Source organism: Martes martes (genome assembly GCF_963455335.1).
Source record: "Martes martes genome assembly, chromosome: 8".
Classification (NCBI taxonomy): Eukaryota; Metazoa; Chordata; class Mammalia; order Carnivora; family Mustelidae; genus Martes; species Martes martes.
The window spans coordinates 65,146,614-65,173,629 of record NC_137895.1 but is presented as its reverse complement, the minus strand read 5'-3'; the positions used below and the strand labels follow the sequence as shown (position 1 = coordinate 65,173,629).

General features: G+C 34.8%; 1 protein-coding gene across 2 annotated transcripts in view; it reads right to left on the bottom strand.

Moving 5' to 3' along the window:
• ERGIC2 (ERGIC and golgi 2) overlaps positions 1-26,573 on the bottom strand; it is a 38,086-nt gene extending 11,513 nt beyond the window's left edge. The window contains exons 1-8 of one of the 2 annotated variants that reach the window (XR_013967244.1): positions 26,460-26,545; positions 17,724-17,866; positions 15,893-16,001; positions 13,759-13,805; positions 12,411-12,481; positions 6,755-6,795; positions 3,721-3,822; positions 3,170-3,265 (exon numbers count right to left, since the gene is read on the bottom strand). Coding sequence is in view for 1 of the 2 variants with exons in the window: in XM_080810792.1 (XP_080666918.1) it covers positions 3,170-3,265; positions 3,721-3,822; positions 6,755-6,795; positions 12,411-12,481; positions 13,759-13,805; positions 15,893-16,001; positions 17,724-17,829 (572 nt within the window). In the remaining variant the exon portion in view is untranslated. Of the gene's footprint in view, positions 1-3,169; positions 3,266-3,720; positions 3,823-6,754; positions 6,796-12,410; positions 12,482-13,758; positions 13,806-15,892; positions 16,002-17,723; positions 17,867-26,459 lie in introns of both variants that reach the window. The other variant, XM_080810792.1, reaches the window with a different exon arrangement.
• Positions 26,574-27,016: the final 443 nt, after the last annotated feature.

Below are 27,016 nucleotides of genomic sequence, written 5' to 3'. Positions count from 1 at the left end.
GTAGCTGTTCCAATTACAATTGAATTTGATCAATTCAAACTCACACTGACTCCTCAAAACTAAAAAACAGTATTGGTAACCTCTGTTCATTCAGCAAAAGCTAAGGAAATCCACTCACTATCACCTTCCTTACTTTTGAACTACTGGGACACTGCTCTCAGTGTCCTCAGCTGCTACAGCACTTTTCCCACCAAAAAGCTAATCCTCCAAAGCAAACTTACTTTCCCTGGATGCATTTCTTTGGTTGGTGCAAACACAAGCAATCTCATCAAGCTGCTGGGAAGGGGCTTTCCTTCCTCAGCTAACAAATGAGCCACATGTCAACCTACTTGGGTTGCAATCTCACTTTCATTTTTATTTTTACAAAGAAATTCTGCTTGTGCTTATTCCCTTTTAAATTTTTTAATTTTCCTGAGAGTTAGTAATGTTGTGATGAGTGCTTAGTCCAGTAATATTTACATATCCTATACCCTTTTAGCACAGCTATGGAGTCACTGCATAATAAACATGATGTTCTGAAGTCAAATTTGATAAAATAATCCACACTCCACCCTGCCTTAAAGTACATCTGAAACCCGCATTTCTTTTCCTTTTCTGATCGAGTAATACAATAAAGAAATCAGATGTTGTGGTACAGCAATACGCAAGGCATTTGTAATGCTGTCAAGCTGTAACTGTTACAACCTGTTCTAATTTGTAATGCACCAAGTAGCAGCACAAAGCAATGAGTCATATACAGCCTCTGTCACTGTCATGGTTACTCAAATCCTGGTTCTGTAGTGCACAAGGAGCCATATGTAAATAAATACCCATGACTGTGTTCCAGTAAAACTTTATTTTTAGACACTGAAATTTGAATTTCATATAGTTTTCATGGGTTGTGATACATTGTTCCACATGATTTTCAGTAAATGAAAGACTGTTTTGAAAACTGGAGGGTCAGGAGGAGGCATTTTGGGTTGTCAAAATTACTGGGGAGAATAATCAGCATTTAGTGGACAGCAGCTAGGGAAGGCATCTGACAATGCAGTGATGCTCTCACACACAAAAATATTGTATGACATCTTGTATGACTTCCAAACACTCTAAGTGGCATTCATGTAGGTGAAAAACCTATGAATAATGACCTGAGTCTAGAACTTAACTCCATTTAGCTACATGAAGTACTTTGTTGTAGTTTCAATATATATTAAATGCCCTAGGAAATGGAGGGAATATTATACTTTTTTTGGTTTGCAGTATCACAAAGATTTCAGAATCAACAGAAATACCAACATGATATTTGAATGGCCATTATATGTGTTTCATTCTGCATGTGCAATCGATGTATACCTACTGATTCTACGTGTGTATGGCAAGTGTCCATTACCTTACCTAAGGTACTCCTGCTCAAATATTTGATTTTTTGAAATATATATTATTGTTGTAAATTGTGTTCTTTTTATTTCTTCTTTACATTACAGTTGAGGATGATATTATATCTTAGAGGTAACATGAGATCTTCAAAAAGATCAATACTGAACTTGGTAAACATAATACCAAAAAACAGGAGTGGGTTAATAAGATATCCCAGAGATAAGGATAAGATACAAACTGAAAACTTTTCTATCTGGCCTCTTTTATTCATGGCAGGAGTTACCACACAGAGAGAGAACTGAAATTGGGAATAAAGGCCTTAATATAGACGCTCATGAAATATTAGTCAAAGTTTCCTTCTTTTAGTTTGGGAGTAGGATATCGTTTGTATCCACAAGTGCAATAAAATTATCTAAATTTTGTTGAGCCAACTTTACCTATTGTTGCATGATACCAAGAAATTCTAAGCTATAGAACCAATCCTGGCAACAGCAAGGAAACAACAAAACATGAATGTTAAGAAGAATGGGACAGCAAAGACAAATGTTTGATCTGATCACTGAAAACACTGAAATAATTTTGCATAAAAGACTTAAGCTATTTATCTCTCTATATATATATATGTAGAAAAAAAATCTCCAGCAATGCTTTTTCCAGCTCAATGGCCTTTCCCTCAGCATGAATGCCCTGTCTCCTTTACATATAAAATTCCTAATCATTCACTAGTTTTCAAAGGTTTCCCCAATAAAGCCTCTGCTGATGTACAGGGTAAGTCAGGTAACCTATTACAGTTTCTTATCAGCCATACTTCTCCTATACAGCTTCAATATAACTATAATTAAATAATTATTAGTGTAATTCGCCGTTCAAAGTTTGGATTGTCTCACAGAATGTCAGCACCATAAGGCAAAAACCCTTTCCTTTCTTTCACAGTTTTGTTTCATTTTACAATTTGAACTACATATATTTTAATACATAATTAAGATGGATATTATACACAAAAAAGTAGAATGGTAGTTTCCCTTAAAATCTTTTTTTTTTTTTTTTTTTTTTTTCAGTTCCTTCCCCTTAAATCCCTTATGTAGGTGTGGCATGGTTTCATCCTTAGTATCTGGCATGGCACATGCCCTAGCCAAGTTCTCAAAAAATGTCTTTTACAATGAAGAATTGCTTAGCACTGTGACTCAAGATGGATGGAAGGAAGGGAATAAAGGAAGGAGAGAGAAAGGGAGAGGTCAAAGAATCTATTTATTTATTCAGAAATTTCCTAAGTGTTTATATCCTATGACAGCTGCTATGCTGGATGCCGCTCTTAAAAGTAGGTGATCTGACATTTTTCCTTAACTTTTAGCGACTTTATCTCAGGCACTACTCATTTCTAACTACATCAAAACACTTGTCTCAAATTAGCCAGGGATTACATTTTGGCGATAACTATCAAAAGAGAAAAACAAAACAAAATCCTAACACCATCCACAACATGAACAAATTAATGAAATGTCTAGGTAAGAGCTTCCTGGCTATCAAAACTTGGCAAGTAGATTTTCATTCATATCTACCTACAGCTCATTTACTTTACTTACAAACTAGGACATAAGTTTTCCTTTTGTTTTGAATCAGCTATTAAAGTTAATAGTCTTCTCTATCCTGAGATCAAAGCCCTAAATACAAATCTCAAAACATCAAAAATATAGATACAGAACACTTTAATCAGCCCTTTAGTAATTACATATTATCTGATTAGGAAAGAATTTACTTTTAAACCAAGCTGCCAACTTGTCTGAAGTATTTTCAGTAAGTAAAAAGAACATACTTGCCCACAGTTATGTGAAAATTCCCTGCTACTTTATTGACATAGAGATGACCACGAATTCTGCAAGCATCAGGAGGCTGCGATGAATCATCTTCCCTGTTACAACATGAGAGGAAGGATTACTGACAGTACACTCAACACAGTCACCATTCTATGGTGGGAAAATTTTGTAGAGGGGAAAAAGAAATATTGCTAGAAGTATTTTTTATATGTATACTATAAAAGAGAAAAAAAGGAAATAAAAACACAAAATTCCTAACCAAAATTCATACATCCTTATAAAATAATGACGAATGTAATCAATTTGTTCTTAAAGCCAAATTTTATACAGAATTTACCATATACACATAAGAGGAAATTTAATGATTATTATTTGTGATAATCCTGATCAATATCACAGGCTATAAAATAAAGAGTAACAAGAAATCTTCATCATACAGAATGATTACATTTTCTCTAAGAAATATGAGATTCAGAGAATAAACCAATACTAAAACTATGTCATAGTAAATTCATTATAAATAGTTACACATTTAAAAATTACAGTTCACCTTGGTGGAAGTGCTGTTGATGCACTCTTAAAAGCACTTTTAAATATCACGTCTTGAAGTGAATGTTCTTCTTGCAGTCTACTCTGAATCAGCTGCAGCATTCTAAATACAACATAAATAAGCAATAGTTAGAAATACAGTAAGGTACACAAGAAAGCCAACACTTTTTTAAAACTAACAATGGTTAGATGACTTAGTTAACCCTTACATTTATTATTATAGGTCTTGATTCTAAAATAAAGTACCAAGTTTTCTATTGCCATTTCCTTAAAAAAAAGGAAAAGGGAGGTAGGGTGGCTAAAGGTTTAACAGCTGAGGTCCATAAGCATGTCTGACCGAATTGATGATGGATGTGCAGTCAGGGTCACTAAGAAGGAGATTCTGCTCACCTGAGTATCTAAACTCATCTTTCATGCCTGCATGCAGCTATGACAAAATTCTTACTTTTTCCCAGGTATTGAATAAAGTGTGATTGATACAAAGAATAAGAAAAATACAACAGATCTGGTGGACTTAAGTAGGAGATTACTGGGGTTTATAAACCCATACCACAACATTTGATCCTCATTACAAAAGAGGCCGTAGTGCCATTTAATATCACCTGGTGTCTCCTTTTCCAAAGAAATCTAAATGTTATTCTATGACAAGACCATTCTAAACAAAATATTATACTCTACCTATACTTTTTCAAAAGACTATCAGCATCTTCAGATTTACACATCTAAAGACAAAATCTTTGGATCTAATGTTAACACACATTGTAAGTTTCTATTTGTTGTGCGTCTTGTATCTCCAGAATCCAATTCCAGTGCTGCGCAGTGGAAAATGAGGCTAAATGACAGCAAACTCTATATGTGTGCGTGCGCGTCTGTGCGTGTGTGTGCGTAACTTCTGTCTCAAATATACCAATATCCAAGCTTATATTCCATATATGAAGATATGTTAAAAAAAAAAAAACTCTATGATGGAAAACAGCCATTATTTTAATAGTAAAAACACAATCTCTGCTCCCACTTCTTACTAGTCTTGAACACTGAATAAAATTCCAGATGAAAGGAGGCTTCTCACTTTAATATCTCTGGATTAAAGTAATGTATTTCATCTCTGGATGAAATGGATGGCTTTCTACTCTAAGTTCTAGAAGCCTAGAGATACCTACTATTCAGTTCTTTTGTTTACCTAAATTTGATTTCTACCTTAATTTAAAAATCTCCCCAAATGGTGAAACTGGAAATTAAAAGAGAAAGGCCTTTGAAATGTACTTGGGGACAAGAAAGGGGAGGGGGAGAAAGATGGTTAAATTTTTTTTTTTGCAATAATCTTAAATTAGGTAAAGCCTTTGTAAGCACAAAGACATAGGCTGGAAATCAAAGAGAAAAAAAGGCAGTATATGGAAGCAGGGATGGGGGAACCACTTATAAGAAAGGACTACTTTCTATAATAACCAAAGGATTATTTAAAACTATTTTTTTTTAAAAACCCCAACAACCAAGCAAAATGGGCATATAGCATGAATAAACAGTTTCAAAAGAAATGCAAACAAGGAAAAAAAGTCCACAAAGATACACAACTGATTCATAAAGAAATGCTAATTAAACAAGTGTAATACCATTTTTCACCCTCAGAATTGGCAACAATAAAAAAATCTGGTTATACCCATTGTTGGTGAGGTTATATAGAAACAGGTACTCTCATACAGTTTTCGAGTACAAGTGAAGATATTTTGGCATCATCTATCAAAATGTCTCTTCTTGGCTTTATTGAGATATAACTGACATATCACATTATAGAAGTTTAAAGTGCACAACAAATGATTTGAAATCTGTATATACTGCAAAATGATTACCATAGTAAGTTAACAACCATCACTTCACAGTTACAAATTTTTTCTTTGTGTTTGTTTCTTGTATCAAAATGTTAATTAAATATTCTCTGAAAGAGAAGTTCCATTTCTAGAAACCATACATACACACACACACACACACACACACACACACACACTCACATCAGTATGTAAGAAATTAGGTTCAAGAATTTTCATTAAGCATTGTTTTTAATATTAGAATCCTGTCAACAACCTAAATGCCCACTGATAAAGATCTTACTTAGTAACTATAGTTTATCCATAAAATGAATACTCTCTGTAGTGAAATGGGAAGGTATCCAAAATATCAGGTTAAGTGGAAAAAAGCAAATTCTAAAACAAAATGATCCTATTTGGATTAGGAAAAAGATAACATAAGGAAATATGCAAACATACGGAAAATCATAAATGAAAAGAAAATTTCTAGAAGGTGACACAAGAAACTTAGCTCTGGTTATTACTGCTAGTCAGTGGCACTAACAGTAATGATGAAGAGGCTTTTATTTATTTTTTTTTATAAACATATAATGTATTTTTAGCCCCAGGGGTACAGGTCTGTGAGTCGCCAGGTTTACACACTTCATAGCACTCACCACAGCACACACCCCCCCCCGCCCATGTCCATATCCCCACCACCCTCTCCTGACTCCCCTCCCCCCAGCAACCCTCAGTTTGTTCTGCGAGATTAAGAGTCTTTTATGGTTTATCTTCCTCCCAATCCCATCGTTTCATTTATTCTTTTCCTACCTTCCAAGCCCCCCATGTTGCATCTCCACTTCCTCATATCAGGGAGATCATATGATAGCTGTCTTTCTCCGATTGACTTAGGAGAGGCTTTTACTTTTAATTTATATCCTTTACTTCACATCCTTTCTATTCAAACTGAATTTTAAATGATCATATATTGTTGTATAAACTTTTAAATAGTTAATAAGATTTGAAATGAAAACTAAAATATATTTGAGTGCATTAGAGAAGATTATACATGACTTTAAGATCTGATAAAATTTTTGAAATGGCAAAGATTATATTAATTACTATATTCTGCTAATATTTCATCCCAAAAACTGCCCAGAGAAATATGTTAATCTATGAATAATTCACAATAGACAAAATAGAGAAAACATGATCTAGATTTCAATGGACCACAATACTTTGTTAACTCATTACCTCTGCCACTCTTTTTGCTGTGGTGAAAGATCAAATATTGCCTAAAATAAAGGAAAACATAATTATGAGTACTGTCAATTTCCCTCAGCTTTTATATCATAATTTAAAAAATTTTTCTTTGATCAAGAAACAAATTTATAGTGTTGGCAGAAATGAATATTCATGATTTATATTTAATCTTCTGTAAGCAAGCTTAAAAAATGTAATACATAATATGCTTACTCAAAACCAATGCAAAGAAATTTTACTCATCACAAATATATTCCTTTTACAGTTATCCATAAAAATGACTGCAAGTTGGTAATCTGCATATGTACAAAATGGTACTTTAAGACTTGAAATCATTTAAATGATACATGCATGAGCGTTTAAAAAAAAAAAAAAAAGAAAAACATAAAGCTCAACTATAATATCTAAGCATCCAAAACCCATAGTCTTGCCAGGAAAAATACCAGATGAAATCAACTTTTTTTTTCTCTAAGTTTTATTTACTTAAGTAATCCCTACACCCCATGTGGGGCTCAAACTCATGACCCCAAGATCAAGAGTCGCATGCTCTTCCGACTGAGCCAGTCAGGTGCCCCAGAATCAATAATTTTTGGAACAAGTCAAACAATGGCAAATGTACTAATCAATAAAGAATAATTCAAGATATTTAAGCACTATCTTCAATTCAGACGAGGGGCCTTGTACAATCAGAGGAAATATGCAAGCTTTTCAGGGTTTATGGCAATATCCACAATTTAAGTTTGCAATAACAAAGACCACTTTTGATTTTTATAAAGGCAATTCATAACAAAGCATATCGATTCTATTTTTAAATTTAGCAATATTAATTATCCTTCCTACTACTCTATATCCTTCCTAACCTACTACTCTCTCTCTAAAAAATCCTCAGTTCTTTAATCAAAGTGGAAGAATCCCTCATTTTGTCAAACAGTTCTACCTCTCCGCCTTTGGTAATTTAATTATACCACCCTGGAAACTTTCTCTCCTGTAACTGTGACCCTCATGTCTATCTAAATCCTATAAACCATATCCTCCAGGTTAAACTGCCCCCATCTTTCTGATTACAGTGAAATTATTTCTGATTACTCCTCCTGCTAACCTTATCTACAGCATGCTTCCCAAACTTTTTTCCACCATAGTGCACAAGGAAAATGCTAACATCTGTGAAACACACCATAGTGAATGGAGGAGGCTCCATGCAACCGCTTTCCAGTTACCTTGTAAACAAAACTTTTGACAGTGGGGGATAGGATTCTTCTTCTGACTTCCTGAAACTGGGTAAAGGAACTACTGAGCAGCCAACTTCATGTTAGGTACTCTGCTACTTATTTTCTTCTCTCACTTAGCCTTCAGAACAACCTGTGAGTTTATTACCATTCTTGCCTTTTTTATATGAAGAAGCTCAACAGGTTCAAAACTTTTTCCAACATCACAAATCTTAAGAGCAGAGTATACAAACCCAGCTCTGTCAGATTTCTCACTTCTACACAGTTTTAAAATTCTTCTAAGTAAAGAAATAGTAATGAAATATAGTAGTAAATAGCAAAGTAGTAACTCTCACAGCATATTGTATACTCATGAGTTGAAAACTAGTAAAGTTATTTGGGCTAAGTTTTTAATATTCAGAATGCATATTAGGACAGTAAGTTTGAAAACATAAAATCAAGTAAAAAAATCTCAAATAATTTTACATTAATAATTCTTATTTAATAAGACAAAGGAATGAACTTACTAGGACAAAGGAACAGAGAAATATTGTTGAACGCTTTAGAAATTACTAATAAATTACTAAGAAATACTAATAAAAAGTATACAAATGAATATCTTTAAGTTCCTAACTGGTCAAGATATAACTTCTAATTATATGACAGTTAATTTAAATAAAACGTTCCTATTCCACAAATGACTGGAAGAGATGGCAAAAGCTATTTACAATGGAATAATCAACAATCTTGTTACAATTACGTAATTCTAACATATTCCTTAGTGCCTAATCCCTAAGAAGGCACTATACTCCACATTCTGTGAAACACAGAAGAATGAAGTTAATACTTCTCAGAGGCTTAAAATCTAGCTAGAGAGACAAGCTCTCCAGAAAAATAGATATAAACAAAAGACTTAACAAATATGAAGGGAAAAAAAAAAGAGTAGGAATGGGAAACACTCGGAATATGGAGAGAATGCTAAAGAAAAAGCATGAGTAAATTTTAGAGGATAAGTTCAAGATAATGATTAAGTCTCCTCATAACCACATTTTCACAGTATCCAAAGAAACAGCAATTGAAGACACACTCTATATTATCATTTTAAATTAGCATCCACATGCTGGAAATCTTCAAAAACTTATGCAAGACTGCATACAAGGGAGACTAAATTGAGAAAAGAGCCCAACACATAATTCATTTCATGGCACAGAGATCTCTATGCAGGAAACAAGGGGAAGTCCATAACTCAGAGAAAAAGAAAAACAGGTGCTAAGACAATAAAACGCCTGAGAAAAAGAGTTAGTCCCCACCCTAGAGGCACTTTCGGGAGTTCAGTCAAGTGCCAGAAACCACATGGTGAGCACACTGCACAGCAGTGTTATTCCTATTACACGTGGCCCGGACAGTGTTCTAAATTAAGCAAGACTACTACCACAACTGGCTGCTAATGAGGACAGTCACACCGGCTAAAGAAAGGAGGGGTTAGCCTAGCAAAATGTAGCCTGCCAAAACAAGCACAGAAAAGGAAATTCTGGAGTGCCTTGGTTAATCACTCTGCCATCCTGGACCCAATACTGACTTCTCCCTTCCTTTTCAAAAGCACCTGAAGCTCTAATAGGACTTAAAAGAAGCACAGTATATCTAAACTTATACCCTTTTCTCCTTTCATCTAGGCCTGAAAAAAAAAAAAAAAAGCATGAGTGTGCGCGCGCATGTGTGTGTGCATGCTTGTTAGAGAAGGGGGTTAAGATAAAAACTGACATAACTCAACAGTCTATGTCAACACTCAACAGGGCACTTATATCCTCATCCTAATGATGAACAATGAACAAATGAATGTATAAAAAGATTCATTAACTTGAAAAAAGTGATCAATCTCAGATATGAGGGCTAATTTTCCTCTACGATACCATTCCTAGAAATAAGATGTTAAGTTTTTCTAATTATTTCTCAATAAAATGTAGCATCATAAAGAGAAAAAAATGGAATGATCTGTAATATATTAAAGATTTAAAATATAATCATTTAATTTTAAAATGTCATGAAAGCGGGGCACCTGGGTGGCTCAGTGGGTTGGGCCTCTGCCTTTCGCTCGGGTCATGATCTCAGGGTCCTGGGATTGAGTCCCGCATCGGGATCTCTGCTTGGCAGGGAGCCTGCTTCCTCCCCTCTCTCTGCCTGCCTGCTTGTGATCTCTCTCTGTCGAATGAATAAATAAAATCTTAAAAAAAAATAAAAATAAAAAAAATAAAATGTCATGAAGGCACTGAAAAGAAGATTGGTCCTGCTAGATCAAGGTAATCTCTCAGGACTCAAAGGTGAAGTTTGAAATATGCATCTAAAATAAGAATTGATAAGGATATTGAGAATCACTCCATGAAACTCAATATCATATGGTAACTATTTTAAAAAGCAGAAGTAAGGACACCAGGGTGGCTCAGTTGGTTAAGCACCAACTCTTGATTTCAGCTCAGGTCATAATCTCAGGGTTGTGAGACTGAACCCTGAATTGGGGAGCCTGCTTAAGATTCTCTCTCTCCCTCTCCCTCTGCCCCTAATAAGCCAAAACAAAACAAAACAAAACAAAACAAAACAAAACAAAACAAAAAACCACTTTAAAATTCAGATCATGAAGTGCTCGCTTCGGCAGCACATACACTAAAATTCAGATCACCAAGATCAAAACCAAAATACAAAAAAAACAAAAAACCCTAAACCCAAAGGTGATCCATACCTGGATATATGGGATAAACATTTGAATTATAAAAGTAAAAGGAAAAAAGCATTCAAGTAAATAAATATGTTATCTACGAAAGAAAAAATAATTTCATCAGAAGACAATGAAGGAATGTCTATAAAGTTGTGAATGCAAAACATCATAAAGCAAGAATTATATCCTGAGCCAAAGTTACATGTATGAAGAACAGAACAACATAGATAGTCATGCTAGCATCTATAAAATATAACCCACATACCCACATACTCTACTGACAAAGAAGTCTCAAAAAGTCCTTCCACAAAATGATAAAGAATGGTAGAAAATAAAAGCAATAAAACAGTTAAAACTCAATAATTATTCTTAAAATAGTCTGAAATGTAATGCATATGTTAACATACCTAATAATTATCTAGATCTAAATTTCTAGACAACAGTTTAAAATGTGATAACATGGTACCTGAATCTGTAAGGTACCTAGCCTCATAAGAAGTTACAGGGAAATCAATTTTTTTGAGTGGGAATACAGGAGTTAGGGAGCAGAGATATTCAGAATGACAATAACAGTTATCTTTTCTTTAGAAATTTATACTTAAAAAGTGTGTATCAAAAGTCACAGGTATATTTTATTGCTATAAGCTAAAAATAATTTTGTAATCAAACCAGACCTAAAGGCTTCCTTTTTTCCTATGACACATTCAACTATCTCTAATGCTCCTCCATCACCTTTGCAATTTGCTTGAAGAAGGGTTCACAACTGTCAATGATAAACCAAAGAACTAAAAAAATGCATGGGTAAATGTTAAGTACCACAATGCCAACTGAACAGAGAGCAACTCAGAGTAGCTGGGAGTTCCCTTCCTTATTCTCTAAAGCTTCTTTAGAGCTAGTTACCACGACTTGTCATCACCTGCTCCTGCAATGTGATGGTGTTATCTGACAAACTGGTTAGATTATATACAACCTGTATTATGGAAACGGGAAAATGTCAGCATTTCACTAGCTCTGGGAAATGGAGGTTTGAAGGAGAGGGAAAAAAAAGTAAATGCACAGAAGATGTCTCCTCTTAGATACTGCTTCATCATTCTTTCCTATGTTAAGAGGAATACAGTTCAAACATCTTTAAAGACTTAACTTTGCTAAAAGTAGAATACAAATGGGAAACAGAATTTCCAAATCATTGGAGGAAAAGAAAAATTAATCATTATAGCAACTGTAAGAAAAGAGAAAAGGAAACTATTAGGAAGCATTAACAAAAAATATAAAACAGACTTTAGAGGCTTACTGAAAATGCTAACAATAGTTATCTCAAGACTTTGGTATTAGAAATCTTCACAGGGCGCCTGGGTGGCTCAGTCGTTAAGCGTCTGCCTTCGACTCAGGTCATGATCCCAGGGTCCTGGAATCAAGTCCCGCATCAGGCTCCCTGCCCCACAGGAAGCCTACTTCTCCCTCTCCCACTTTCCCTGCTTGTGTTCCCTCTCTCGCTGTGTCTCCCTCTGTCAAATAAATAAATAAAATCTTAAAAAAAAAAAAAAGAAATCTTCACAAAGAATATGGGTTACCTTAAAATTAAAATATATATATACATAGGTTTACACATATATAAAACCCATATATATATTTTAAAAGCTAGCTCGGACAAAACTAAAAGCAAGTATCAAAACTGTCTCCAAGAAAACATGTCATAGCAAATTATTTAAAAATACATGTCCATTAAACTTACTGGTTCATAAACTAGACCATCTGCAGATGCAACCATTGTTTCTGCTAAATCCAATACATCTGCTCCAACATCTGCATAAAAAAAATTAGAAGTTGACATTCTATGTTCAGAGCCAAACTATATCTTACATAAACTAACAAACTGAAATGACTAACAGAAAGTTCAAATATACCAACATAATATAAAATAAATTCAAATACATAAAATCACTTTCCTACACCAATTATTTGTTCAAAAGTTAAAAGAGTCACATTTTTTTAAGTATTCAAAAAAAAATTAATACTTTTTCTAATTCTTGTTCAGTAAAAAAGATGACTCAAAATCTCATGGTAAAAAGCATAAATTTCAGTCAACTGCAGAGCTTTGCAAAAACTGTCAACCTAATCACATGTACTAAATTAAATGGCTGCCAAATAAAATATTAAATACAAAAATTACTTTTAGAAATTTTAAGAGAAAGCTACTGATGACTTTTAAAAAAATCAACAAATAGGAAAAGTCTGTTTGGAAAAGGTGAAAATTTTAATGGTATTCAAATATCTAAAATAAGGCAAAAACATGATATATTTAGTAGTATCAAACTCATAGTTTAAATATAGAGTGCTTCTTTACTCTTAAAACCACTACCATTAGGAAAAAATAAATGAAAAGGGAAAGAGATTAAAAATTTTTCTGAGATTAAATCTCCCAGAAATTATCTCCTTAATTAAACTATCTTACACTTTAAAAAATTTTGTCTAAATTTTGTCTCAAGACCAATTTGTGGTCTCCACAAATTCAGTAATTTGAAAGATATCTTCGGTAATTTAAAAGATCTTTCATGCAAAAACATCTTCATTTTTGAGAGCAATACTGATTCAAACATTATCTATCTAGCATAGTAACATTTTTCACTTCTACCAGTATAATCAAGTGAAGCCAGGGAGGAAAACAGAAAAGGGTAACACATTATTTAGTTAAAAGACTTGGATCCATTTTTTAATACGTGAGAGTACAAGTTAAGAGTGACAAACCAAAAAAGTGAAATAGGATATGTTGTAGACCATGGGTATAAATAGGTAACGCCAAAAGAGAAAGAAAGAAATAATACATCTAAATCAGAACTCTGACTCATGAAAATTTCCTCCAATTTTCTTTTAATTATACTAATGTGAAAATTAAATCTCTTCTCTTCGTGGAAAAGAAATCTGAAGAATATAAGCTGCATTATTAAATAACATTACCACAGCGTTTTAAGATATCATAAAGGAAAAAATTAAGTTAAAACACCACCAGTGATTTTACTTTTTACTAACAATTATTTAAACCATAAACGCTACATGGACCAATAAGTTAAAGGTATACTTACATTGACACTTCATAGCAACAGTAATATCTATATTGATTCTCAATTTGCTAAAAGACAAAAAGGAAATATTAGTATCTATCAAGTAATCAAGAAAACATGAGAAATATAAATCAACTGATCTCTGAAAACTTGGATTTCAAACAGAATAAAATATATTGATTAGAACTTGGAGAGCAGTTCTTATGGCCAAAACAAAGGCACTTTAAAAGTAAAAATTCTGTACTTTGCAATTATTCTAAAAGCCTTTCTAATTTAACAGGTTTTTGACACAGTATCCTTTAATCATGTTAACTCAACAATAACTCCAAGCAACTCAGAAAAGTCTACTTCTGTTTATATAAACCCTAAATGGAGTATTCTTTGAAGAACTTAAAATTTTCAAAATCAAGAGTTAGGAATTACAAGTTTTCTCTTCTATTTATCAGACAAATATCATATATCAGGCATTATGCCTGATGCCTTACAATTATTATCTTTTTTATTCTTTGTTTTTTTTTAAAAGATTTTGTTTGAGACAGAGAGAGAGAGAGAGAGAGAGAGAAGGACAGAGAGAGTGCCACAAGCAGGAGGGAGGGGCAGAAGGAGAAGCAGACTCCCCACTGAGCAGGGAGCCAGATGAGGGGCTCTATCTCGGGACCCTGAGATCATGACCCAAGCCAAAGGCAGACGCTTAACCAACTGAGCCACCCAGGCACCCCTATCATTTCTATTCTTTATCACGGACCTATAAAGTAGATAGCCCTCCAGTTTTTCAGATAAGCCAATTGTGTTCAGAGCAGAGTACATGACTGGCTGAAGATCCCATAACCACTGAAGCGGCATATTGGAAACTAAGTCTGAGTGTCTCAGGGTAAATGCACCAAAGTGCCAGGAAAAAACCCTTTTGATGCTTGAAGTTTTGCGTAGCCATTTTTAAAAGTTCAGCCAATGCTCCATATTCAAAGGATCAGTTCAAATCAAGTTAATTTTCAAATAACAGAATGAATTAAGCACCATAATAACAGAATGAGTACAACCAATATCAGTCCCATCCTGTGCTTCCAATCAAAACTTTCTCCCTCTAATAATTTTTCTCTGCTTTCATTAGGAACTACAGATTTTTGGAGCTTCATATGGTCTTAAAATTGTCTAGAATTCAAACTGTACTCCAGGCTTAGGAGATGCTGCAGGAATCACAGAATGAGGCCAAGTGGCCAGGCTTCTGGGAATCTCCACTATGCTTATGAGGTAACCTATGTAATACTTCATTCGGAAAAAAGCAAAAAGAGATTCATTGGTGCTAAAAATGACAAAATAAAAAACAAATTCTTTGAAAACTACTCGTATCTAGAATAATACTCATACTACAGATGAAGAAACTGAGATCCAAAAGTCAGTTGTGTGATTTGCCAAGTTACACAGCAATTTACCAATATAGACTTACTTAATTCTCATTAACCCCGTGAGGAAGATACTATAGCTATTACCCCCATTTTATGAAAAAGGAGACTGAAGCACATGCAAACATAGACTTACTAACTTCCCTAAAGTTACATAGCTAGTAAATGGCAGGGCTAGAATTAAAGTTGAGAAATAAAGTATACCCCCCTCCATCTAGTGCAATCTTAACGTTATAAACCTGTTACAAACCTGTTATCTCCAATCATTAAAAAATCCAAATACAAATAAAGTATATATTTTCAAAGCGTTAGTGATTTATTTATAGTAAAATTATATTTAGATATAATTTATAAAAATCTAGTTATAAGCATATACAATGTAGCTTTAGACAATTTATTTTCCAGCACACACAAGTCAGTAGATATTTCAAAATCTAAAGAGTAAACAGTTTCAAAACATTAAACAATTTCTACGATTTCAACATCTTTAAAAAAAATTATGTTCTCCTAACTTTTTTATACAAGTGCATATTAAATCAAGAAGATCTCTCTTTTAAAATTTAACCAGTACTGAAATGATTCTAAAATGTCTCACCTAATGCATGCAATTAAGGAGAATTTTTTTAGGATGACTACTTCAGAAGTAAAATAAACCAAGTATAAAAGGTTAGAAAAAAATTTTAAAAAGATATGCTGACTTTAAAACAATCTGAATACAGAGGTATTTCAAGAAAAAAAAAAAAAAAAGAAGTTACCTAGAAAAATCCTTATCTACTTCATATTCATACTTCATCCATGTATCTTGGTATACTGAAAATTCCATTATGGTTAATAAAGCCATCGTGGTAAATGCTATTAGAGAAACTGAGAAATCAAACAAACAGAAAACCAGAATTAAAACAATTTTTTAAAAGTAGACAACGGGAAACAATTTTAAGTGAGATTAAAATTAGCAAAGAAAGCCCTAATATGATTGCCATGTGAATGGATACTACTGTAACGTTTTTCTTAAAGTGTTCATTACAGATTCCTTTCTAAAACAGCTCAAAATTGAAGATTTAATGAGCACAAACATGAACACAAACATTTCTACTATTGAGAAGCATTTTATCTCATCAATATTAAGGGTATCTCAGTAATAGATCTGCCAAATTTTACAAGAAACAAAACTTTTCCTTTCTTATATATAGCAATGCCATAGATATGATAAATGATGAAAGTAAGCATAAGTCTTACAAAGCAGTCCCCTCATAATTAAAAATTCATCCATGCCTGTAGCCCAATCTATAAAAAACAAAACTAGACAAATTTGTAGCTCCTGAGAAGCCATGATAATCTGTGTACCAGAAACTCAAATAACATCTCCAAATCTCTAATAAAATTCTCATCTACTTTGGAATCTCCTAAATATACTACCTCATTTACAAAAGCAAATAAAAGATCTGAACAACAACAAAAAAAACAATTATCTTATACTGTGACAAAATACATTTAAAATGTATTGTGCAACAAGAACTTCCACTATTTTCATTTAAAAAACTTAATCACAGATTAGAAATGGCAAGCAACTTAACTATACATTTTACCAAATGAAATGTCAATTTTTTTTTCTTTTAAAGATTTTATTTATTTATTTGACAGACAGAGATCACAAGTAGGCAGAGAGGCAGGCAGAGAGAGAGGAAGGGAAGCAGGCTCCCTGCTGAGCAGAGAGCCCAAAGTGAGGCTGGATCCCAGGACCCTGGGATCATGACCTGAGCTGAAGGCAGAGGCTTTAACCCACTGAGCCACCCAGGAGCCCCTGAAATGTCATTCTTATGTGAAATATTTTATTAGCTCTTCATGGGGAAAGAAAATACTAAATACTGTCATAGTTGCTTATTTTTCTTATATATTTCATATTTATTTTATTTAATGAACACTTCTATCTGTACCAGGTACTGAGTTAAGCATTTTATAAATATTACTTTACTTAATCACTAGAGTAACATTACCAGGTAAATGCTGATATTATCCCCATTTCGTGGAAGAAGAAACGAAAACATAGAAGGATTAACTTCCTCAAGTTAGAAGGAGTAACTTCCTTAAAGTCAAGTAGTTACGAAGGGGTAGATGTGGGATTTAAATCCAGACAGTCTGGTTCCAGAGTCTAAGCCTTTTAACAATTACCTCAGACTGCCTCTCTCCAGTAATGTGAAATCTAAGCATTTCTATTATAATGTCTAACTTGATTTATTCTTAACCAAAACAGGACTGAAGCAGTTCAAGTTTGTTAAATAACTTCTTCCAAGTTCAATTTTATTTATATATAATTATACATAACTCAAGAGCACCAAAGCAGTAAAATTGGATTAATCTGTTTGGTAATGTTTTAATAAATGCTGCTAAATGCATAGACTGCACTGGGCTGGATGCCAAAGAAAATACACATGACAATAAAATTAGGGCAAACAGAGGACAGATGAGTCACAGTTATTGTGCAATTCATTGATGAGTTCTTCTTCATGACTACATTTCTGTATATTGTTGACTGACTCCCTAAGAAGCTGCACTCGGGGAAGCTGTTTCAATTGGAACCATACTCACCTGTACCCCCACTGGCTGAAGTCTCTACATAGCTGTCAGGAACCTTTGGAAAGGCATCCAACTCTTTCACCAAACTTAAGGTTTTTTTCCGATTCAGTCGCCTCATCTTCAGGAAAACCTTCTTCTTCTTTCATATAGTCATGCTAAGGAATAAATAATGAATACATGAATACTCTAAAATAGATACAAAAGTTTCTTTTAATTTTAGATAACTGACAAATGTTCTTGGAACAACTTAACATTTTCATACCTCCTTGAGGAAAAAAGCTTAAAACTTATCCGCACATCTCCTTTCTCCACCCCACCCCGGCAAAAAATACTAATGAAAGGCAATTTACACACACAAATACATTAAACAGCAAAAAAGTGAAAAGCAATTCACATTCAAACTATTTAAATATACAAAAGAAAATAAGAAATAATTTTTCTGGGGCGTCTGGGTGGCTCAGTTGGTTGAGCCACTGCCTTCGGCTCAGGTCATGATCCTTGAGTCCCAGGATTGAGAACGGAGTCCTGCATCAGGCTTCCTGCTCAACATGCTCTCTCATAAATAAAATCTTTAAAAAAAAAAAAAAAAAAAAGAATCTTTCTTCTATTAAGTTAACAAATAATAAAATACATTCCCATCAACAGATGACAATGAAATAAATTAAATAGGCATGCTAATCTACTGCTAGCCAGAAAATAAATAATCACCATTCTCCTTTTCACTAAGTAAATTCCCTTTTTAGGAAAGTATCCTAAGGTAATAATCTTGTTGTCACTAAAACTTTTTGATTACGAGGCTAATTCTCATTATGAGGCTAATTCTCATTATGAGGATAATTCTCACAGTTATTTTTAAATATCAAAGAAAGAAAACACTGGGTAGCCAATACAAACTATGGTGAATTAAAAGCTCTGAATGTATGTAAACACTGAAAATCTTATAAAAGAAAACAGTTAATGACATAGGAAAATACTCATAATACATTAGGAAAAGACTAAAAGGTTGTATAAGTCCAGTTTTATGGGAAACAGGAAAGATATACAAGAAACTGATTCAAAGTCTATAGGCTAAAATGTTAAAAGTAGATCATGGGAGGATTTTAGTTGTCTTTTTAACAGAATTTTGGACTTTCTAAATTATCTATTTTTATAATAAAAATATTATTTAAAAATTGACTGGTATTCCTTTTTTGACCAGTATGCCAACTATACCTAAAATATGTTACAAAGCCATAAAAATAACTGAATTCTCAAATATTCATATAAGTTTTTATATGACTGATTTATATAAATAATACCACAGTTGATACTACAACGCATTACTAGAAATCAAAATTGTATTAATAAAATCAACACCTAATAGAATAAATCAAATGGTTGCAGGAGCCACTAAAAGAAAAACAGTGTCTCTAGAAGAAAGCAGAAAAGCTCATCTAAAATCCTGTGGGTAGGATTAATATGGAAAGAAAAGGCCATAGAAAGCGCATCTGTGAACAAAAAGTCAGAGAAGTAAAAACCGGCAGTGATCGTGAACATTGTTCATGAGACCAGTCCCTAACCGGGGGCACTACTAATCAGTCCACGAGGGCCTACTGCTCTAAAGTGAAACTGGATGCATTAATATGTTGATTTCATTTGCTATTAAAAAGACCCAACAAACTTCTCTTTCCTATTCCATATGCACAATGTTGCCTTTAGATTATGATTTTGCTTTTCATGTGCATGTTTTTCTTAAGGAAAAAGGAAGACATCTAGACATGACAGATGAGTTTCTGATCCTCATGACAATTATAAAACTGGTATTTGCATTTGTAAATTAAGCTTCTGAGTGTTTGTAGGCGTAAGTTGTGCTCCCTAAGTTTGTTCAAATCAGGGTAATCAAATTTGTTTTCTGTACCTGTTTAGTGGTAACTACACCAAGATTGATCCTTCTTCAATCTTTCAATTTCTACTCATTCCTACTGGAATTAAATATTAAACATGTTCAAACTTCTCATCTTTAGAACAAAACGCTACATTAAATCAAGTCCAACTCCAACTATAAATCTCTGGCTGTTTATCTATAAGCCAAACTTAAAAGAATGAATAGTCCAAGGACCTGGCTGGCTCAGTCAATAGAGCATGTGACTCTTGATCTCAGGGTGGTCAAAGTTTCTGGGGGCAGACTTTACTTTAAAAAAAAAAAAAAAAAATGAACTGTCCGCATTTGTACACTGTGACTACTTCTTCACTACATGGTCACCCCTTACCTAAATTTGATCTGAGCTAGGTCATTAACAACTTCTTTAGTATGAAATACTATGGATAGTTTTTAGTCCTTATTTAATTTTGTCTCTGAAAAAAATAGTTTATCACTTATTTTTCTTCTCAAAACAGCATCTTACCTTGGCTTAAGTGATACTATACTCCTGATTTTCATTCTACCTCAAAGACCTTCTTTGGCGTAGTGTACAGATTCTTCCTCCTTCTGGATTCTACACTTGGGTGTTCCTCCCAACCCCAACATTTTCCCCCAGTGGTCTCCCATCCCTACAATTTTCATCCACATGCTGATTCCTCTCAAATCTTTATTCCCAGTACAAATCTCTCTGCAGACATGTATGCATTTTTCTTTCTATGACATTTTCATTGGGTCTTCCAAAGACAATTCAGATTCAACTGCTTTTTTGATTTTCTGTTTTCTCCACTGTGATGTCTGAGCAGGAACCTGTCTCCCTTGATCTGTATATCTCCAATGCCTGGCACAATGGTATTTAATAAATACAAAGGGGAAAAAAGGAAGGAAGGAAGGGAAGGAGGGAGGGGAGAAGGGACATTCCCCAAAAAAAGAAGGAAGGAAATTTCCCCAGAAATACCTATGACAGCACACCTTTGAATTAAAACAGTTATATAAGTAAATATATAAAAACACAAGATCCACAAGGAGAGCAATTTTTGTTTTTTTCACTCTAGTAGTCCTAGTACTTAGAACAGTGGTTGGCACATAACAGGTATAGATAGCATTGTTAAGCAAATGAATAAAACTGAATTTTACTCCTAAACTTTATTTTTAGAAGCTTTATGAATGCTTTCTTTTAAATCATATATAAAGATAGAACAGCAACTGGTTTTACAAACCTAACAATTCATACAGCTTATTCAGCACTCCTCCCACCTGGCTACTTCCCAGCCTCTACCTAGTAGCCTCCATTCTTATTTTCCACGATCATTCTTCTAGACTGGAGCACCTTGCCACTCTGCCACTCCTGTCCCATTCCTGTTAGATCACCACTAACCTACATCTAAGAAACTCATTCTATCCCCAATACCTGCCACTCTACTCCACAGAGGCACTGTTCTGATCAATGAACCAATTATCCAATAACTTCTAGTTTTTCTAAAAGCATCCTTTTACCTGCTTTCTTCATGAAACTTGACATTTTCCTGGTGGTAATTCCCTTCAACTCCTCATTTCACTTCTGAGACTCATAAGGTTTTATATATGCAGCCCATGTTTTATATATCATATTATGACTTCTCAATCACCTCTTCCCTTCTACTTCTAATAATAAACACATATACTATAAAGAATTATAGCCCTCATACTATGTGTTAGGTATTATTTGAAGGATTGTATATATTTATTCATTTATCCCTCTAAATGATTCTATGAAGTAGATACTATTTTTGCTCATTTATAAAGAAACTGAGGTACAGAACAGTCAAGTAATTTTTACAGGGCTACACAGCAAGTGATAGAACCTGGATTCGATCCCAAGCACCTTGGCTCCAAAGTCCATGCTCCAAACCACAGTGTACACTGACACTCGAGTACTTATGATCATCTTCTACTAACATCTGTATATATTTAAAATCTCCTTAATGACTCTAGCACCTGGATCATTCAATATGCTTCTCTTCTTCCCCATTCCATCACAATCCTTTGCAAGTCATGAACCTATGACACTCATCCTCCACAGGATGTGAATGAATGGCATTCATTCACAATAACAATGGTTTTGCCATGTAAGTGTGATAGATCTTCAATGCCAGTGACTTAGATCTATGCAAACCCACATACAAGCAAGACCATGTTTTGGCTCCTCTTAACTTCTAGAACTGCTTGATTTCTAAAATCTAAAACGCTATTTTTCCTCTCTGAGCAGAATCAATTATTGTTCAGGCTCTTTAATTTCCTAACTAGGACAGAATTTGTTCTTCATTATCCCTGTGTTTCCAATCCCTTGGACTTCTCCCAGTTATCCAGTTCCACTGCTCCCATTCTCAATTGATATGCTTCTCCATCTAGCTTGGTCAGCCATTTTAAGAAATGCATTTAGAAATACCCTAGATTAGGCCACCTGGGTGGTTCAGTTAGTTAAACATCCAACTCTTGGTTTCACCTCAGCTCATATCTCAGGGTCATGAGATCAAGCCCCACACTGGGCTCTGTGCTCAGGGAAGAGTAGGCTTAAGACTCCTTCCCTCTCCCTCCGCCCACACCCCTCAACACTGCCTGTGCTCTTTCTCTCTCAAATAAATAAATTTTAAAAAGGAAGGAAGGAAGAAAGAAAGAAAGAAAGGAAAATTTCCTAGATCCCTGGTTTCCAAAAGTCACTGCCATTCTGTTACAAAATTTTCTTTTTTGAACCTTAATGAAAAAACCAAGGACAATACAGGAAACTTTTTTTTTTTAATACAGGAAACTTTTAAAGCTAAATATAGTCAATTTAAAAATCTTATATCCGAGATGATTTCCTTCCTTTTTTTTTTAATGTGTCAAAATGTCCTTTCTTTTATGAAATGATAAAGGTAGATAACAGACGTTTTGGTTTGTTTTGATTTTTGGATTAAAAACTGCAATTCTGCATCAGTCCTCAAATGCAGCCCCTTTCCCTGTTTTGTGTACTGGTCCACAAAAATAATAATTTATAAGCCACTGCATTTGATTCATTTGCCCAGTGGTTGATGCTGCTCTTCATACTTTCCCATTCTCCAGTAACATACCCGCTTTGTTCAATTTCTCCCCTAAACTGCCATGTATATTAAGAAGCAAAACAAAAGAAGTCCAGGGAGTCACTGATAACAGTGGAGACTAAGCCAATGCTTTGAAAAACTACCTAAAAAATAAGAAACCACCTTTCATGCTGGAACACAGACACATACAATCATTACTCAATCTAAGTAATGTCATACAGCCCATATTTAATCATTGCATCCATCTGAATATAATGAGACTATCAGATGCTTTGCCAAAATTAAAACACAGAATTCATGACACCTTTTAGTCTGCTTAAGTTTAACTACTTCTCCAAATAAAAATGGAGAAACAATTTTACTCCTGCTACCCACATTTTATGAGCTAACTTCTATTTTTAATACATATTTGGCAATATGAGAAATATTTAATTGGTTAACACCTATGACCATGTTGCAGGCTGAAGTGTGTTCCCTAAAAGGATACAATGAAGTCCTAATCCTGGTATTTGTGAATGGGCCTTATCTGGAAATATTTGGGTCTTCTAAGATGTAATTAGTTGAGATGAGATCATACTGGATTAGGGTGGCCCAAAATCCAGTGACTGGTGTTCTTATAAGAAGGCCAAGTGAAGACACCTAACCAGGAGAGAATGCCATGTGAAGACAGAGGCAGAGATTAGAGGGATGCACCCAAAAACCAAGAAGAGCCAAGGATTATCCAGATGTTACAAGAGGCAAGAAAGGATTATTTCCCAGAGCCTTCAGAGGGAACACGGCCCTGCCAAGACCTTGATTTCAGTCAGCTAGGCTCCAGAACTCTGAGAGAATACATGTTGAGGTTTTTAAGCCATCCAGTTTATGGTACTTTGCTACAGCAGCCCTATGAAACTCACACAAGCCATTAGTAAGAATGAGAAAGGACACAGGACAGATATTATTCAGGCCATCAGTGAACTTCAGAAACAAAAAGCAAAATAACTTATCTGTAACTTTAAATTACTTGATTATATTGCATTAAAATACTTTACACTAAAATTTTATTATGAAAGATAACTTAGTTTTACTTGACAAATACTAGATATCCCTTCAAAAGTACTTATTCTTTTCACTTTAAAACGTAGACTTTTTACAATAGCGTTCATGTTGTCTTTAAAATTATTTATCCCAACATAATTCAAATAAATATAGTAGCATTCTAAGTGATTAAAAAAAAAAAGTATACTTAGAAGCTGAGTAAGATGGTATAAATACAACTTTTGTGACCCAAAAAAACCTGGGTTAATATCTAGTCACTTACTAGCCACGTCACAAATTTGGAAAGATCTTCAACATCCCAGGATCTATTATATTTTACTTTTAAAGGAGGTAGGGAGGTATAATGGCTACCTCGCAGTTTCTAACAAAGATAAAAATGAGTCATTTGGTAAATATTTCTAATTCTCAAAAGAAATGCAAAGATTTGTAGGATATTTGAAATTTATCTTAAAGTCCTTGAGGAAAGTGGTATAGTATCTGAGGTTATTTAATAGTATCATGAATAGACTGAGGCTGGTATAAATTGATAGAAAAGCTAAGAAAAGAGGCTATAGAGTGATGGCAACACAACAATTTGGAAGTGCCTGGCAGCAATGTGAAGCAAGGATAAATATAATCCTCCTCAAATAACAGCTTGACTGTACTAACTACTCAATAAAAGTGTACAAAAGTGAAGCAGAAAAGGTCAGGGACACATGAAATACATTTATAATAGAATGAATGTCTCCAAATACAAGAATGGGTTTACAAGGCACCAAGAGCAGAACTGACCTAGACTATAATAAGACTGTACCGAGTAGGAGAAAGAAGGAATTTGTACCTTAGTAACTGAAAGGAGAACAGCTTAAGAATGCAAGCCATTGGAAGATGGAGTTTACAGACATACTAACTATATAGAAGAAGAGTGTTTAATTACTTTTGGGATCAGAAAGAAATTACATTAGAAAGCACCTTCTTCAGTCTATATGTTGACTAAGTGCCAAGGAAATATCTTTTTTTAAAAAAAGATTTTATTTATTTATTTGACAGACAAAGCTCACAAGTAGGCAGAGGGGCAGGCAGAGAGAGAGGGGGAACCAGGCTTCCCGCTGAGCAGAGAGCCCGATGCGGGGCTCGATCCCAGGACCCTGAGATCATGACCTGAGCTGAAGGCAGAGGCTTTAACCCACTGAGCCACCCAGGTGCCCCCCCAAGGAATTATCTTGTGAGTAACTACGAAGTTAGGAAACAAAAATTTTTAAGTAACAAGAGTGAATACTAAATGAATGTTAACTGTATGACAGGCATTGTTCTAAGTGCATGTGGTCACTCATTTAGTCCTCACCAACAATCCTATGAGTTAGATGTTATTATTCCAATTTTGCAGACAAGGAAACTAAAACACAAAGAGGTTAATTTGACCATCATGACATTAAGAGGTAGAATCAGAATAAATACCAAAAAACTTGTTAAATAGTACTTGTTAGCTGGCAGACTGCCTAAATGTAACTGTCATTAAAAATAAGTTTCACTATTTCTTCTAATTAAACCATTAATCCCTGAAGAAAATAAATTTATATATTTTTTCTAATTGTTTTTTTCTTTTGATGTTCCAGACCAGGCCTGATTTCCTTTGAGAGATCTTTCAAGCTTGATATATTTTTTAAAGATCTGTACCCTCAAGCCACTTCAACTCAGTTGTGTACTAAAGTTTATTATCCAAAACAAAACAAAACAAAACTCCTCTCTTCTCCATTCCCCCCAAAGCATGAAATTTATTTTTTTCACGTTTTTCCTCTAGGACAACTGGAATAACTGCATCAATTTAAAGATATCGATAAACAAAACAAGCATCTCCTGAATTCTTCAGTGAACAGTCTGACTCATTTCTTTTAACGGCTATATACCAGAGTTTAAGTATCAGGCTAGGCAATAACTTAAATACAACTTCAAACAAATGAACAAATCTTGTTTTTAAATGTATCTTTAACTGCTTCTGAAAGCCAGTCTTGAAACATTTTAACAGATACTATGTAAATTTGCGTTGTGTTGAGGGCACTAAATTATAAATATAAAACTTAAACAAGTTTTCTCAAAAACCTATCAACTCTATATACTACTATACCTAAGGCTATTTTCTCCCTTGAATTGAAAAGTTATCTTCCGAAGTTTTCTTAACCCTAGAAGGTTATAAGTAAAGTAGTAACACTCAAACCTCTCTCCTATAGCATCTTGCCAGCCCTGCCCCTTTCTCATTTCCCCAAGCGGCGTGGGAAACTCTTTCGAGGCGAGGCCAAGACCTAGGTCTTTCTTAAAGTGAGCAACCTGCTGCCAAGAATTTGGTATTTGCCTGAATGAGGGTGGGGAGCCAGACACCCGGGAGAATGGGTCCACGATCTGGCTGGTCTTCACAACACGGGACCCTTCTCCCTGAGGACCAGAGGACCCACTGGGGCACCGGACACCGCGAGAAGCAATGGGTCAGGGTCAGCAGCTATCCGGGAAGCACTTAAATTCCTTCAAGTTGCAAGACAGAGCAGAGACACAGGACTGGGGAGATGGGGGCTCCCAGGCGCAGCGCTACCCAGGGTCCTGCCAGCAACGCCCCCGGGGGAGGTGGAGCGGCTCCCCAGTCCGGCCCTCTTCCCAAAGGAGAGTGATGAAGTCAGGGAGCCAACCCCGTGACAGATTCTCAGCCCCCTTAACCACATTCACGCCCTGAACAGCCTTGGAACAATCGGGAAAACAGCACCCAACGGGGTTTCAGTATTTTACCTTGTGTTACGGAATCAGCCGACCGCCATGTTTCACAGAAGCCCGGGTCGCCCGGGCTCCCGTTTACCCGAAAATATCGCGAGAATAAAAGCGACAACCACCGCTGAAAACGTCAAATGGGAGACAATGTAGACTACTCGCGATATTTCCTTTGCTGACGAAGAGCCTCGTGAATCAAGAGGTGTGGTTAGAATGAAAGGGTGTGGCTAAACAGAACGCAGGTTGAAACGTAGTTTAGGTGTAACCACGTGGCCAGTAAGCAATCAGCTTCTCCAGCAAGGGCTGGGTTACTTTCGGAACGTGCTACCGGCCACGGAAGGAATCTCAACTCCTCACACGTTAGTTCGTTGCTAATGTGAAACTTGGGATCAAGGTTTGTCATTTGCAACCCTAATGAGTATCACGTCTCCAATCTGCACCACGTTTTGTGCCTTCTGTTTTAGCCTCATTTTCTTCCCGTCAAGAACGTTTAGATTTACTTTTCCAGACCTAGGTAATGTGTTTCTCTTGACTTCCAGATAGTAGGTTCCCTAAGAAACCACATCTGTCTTCATCAC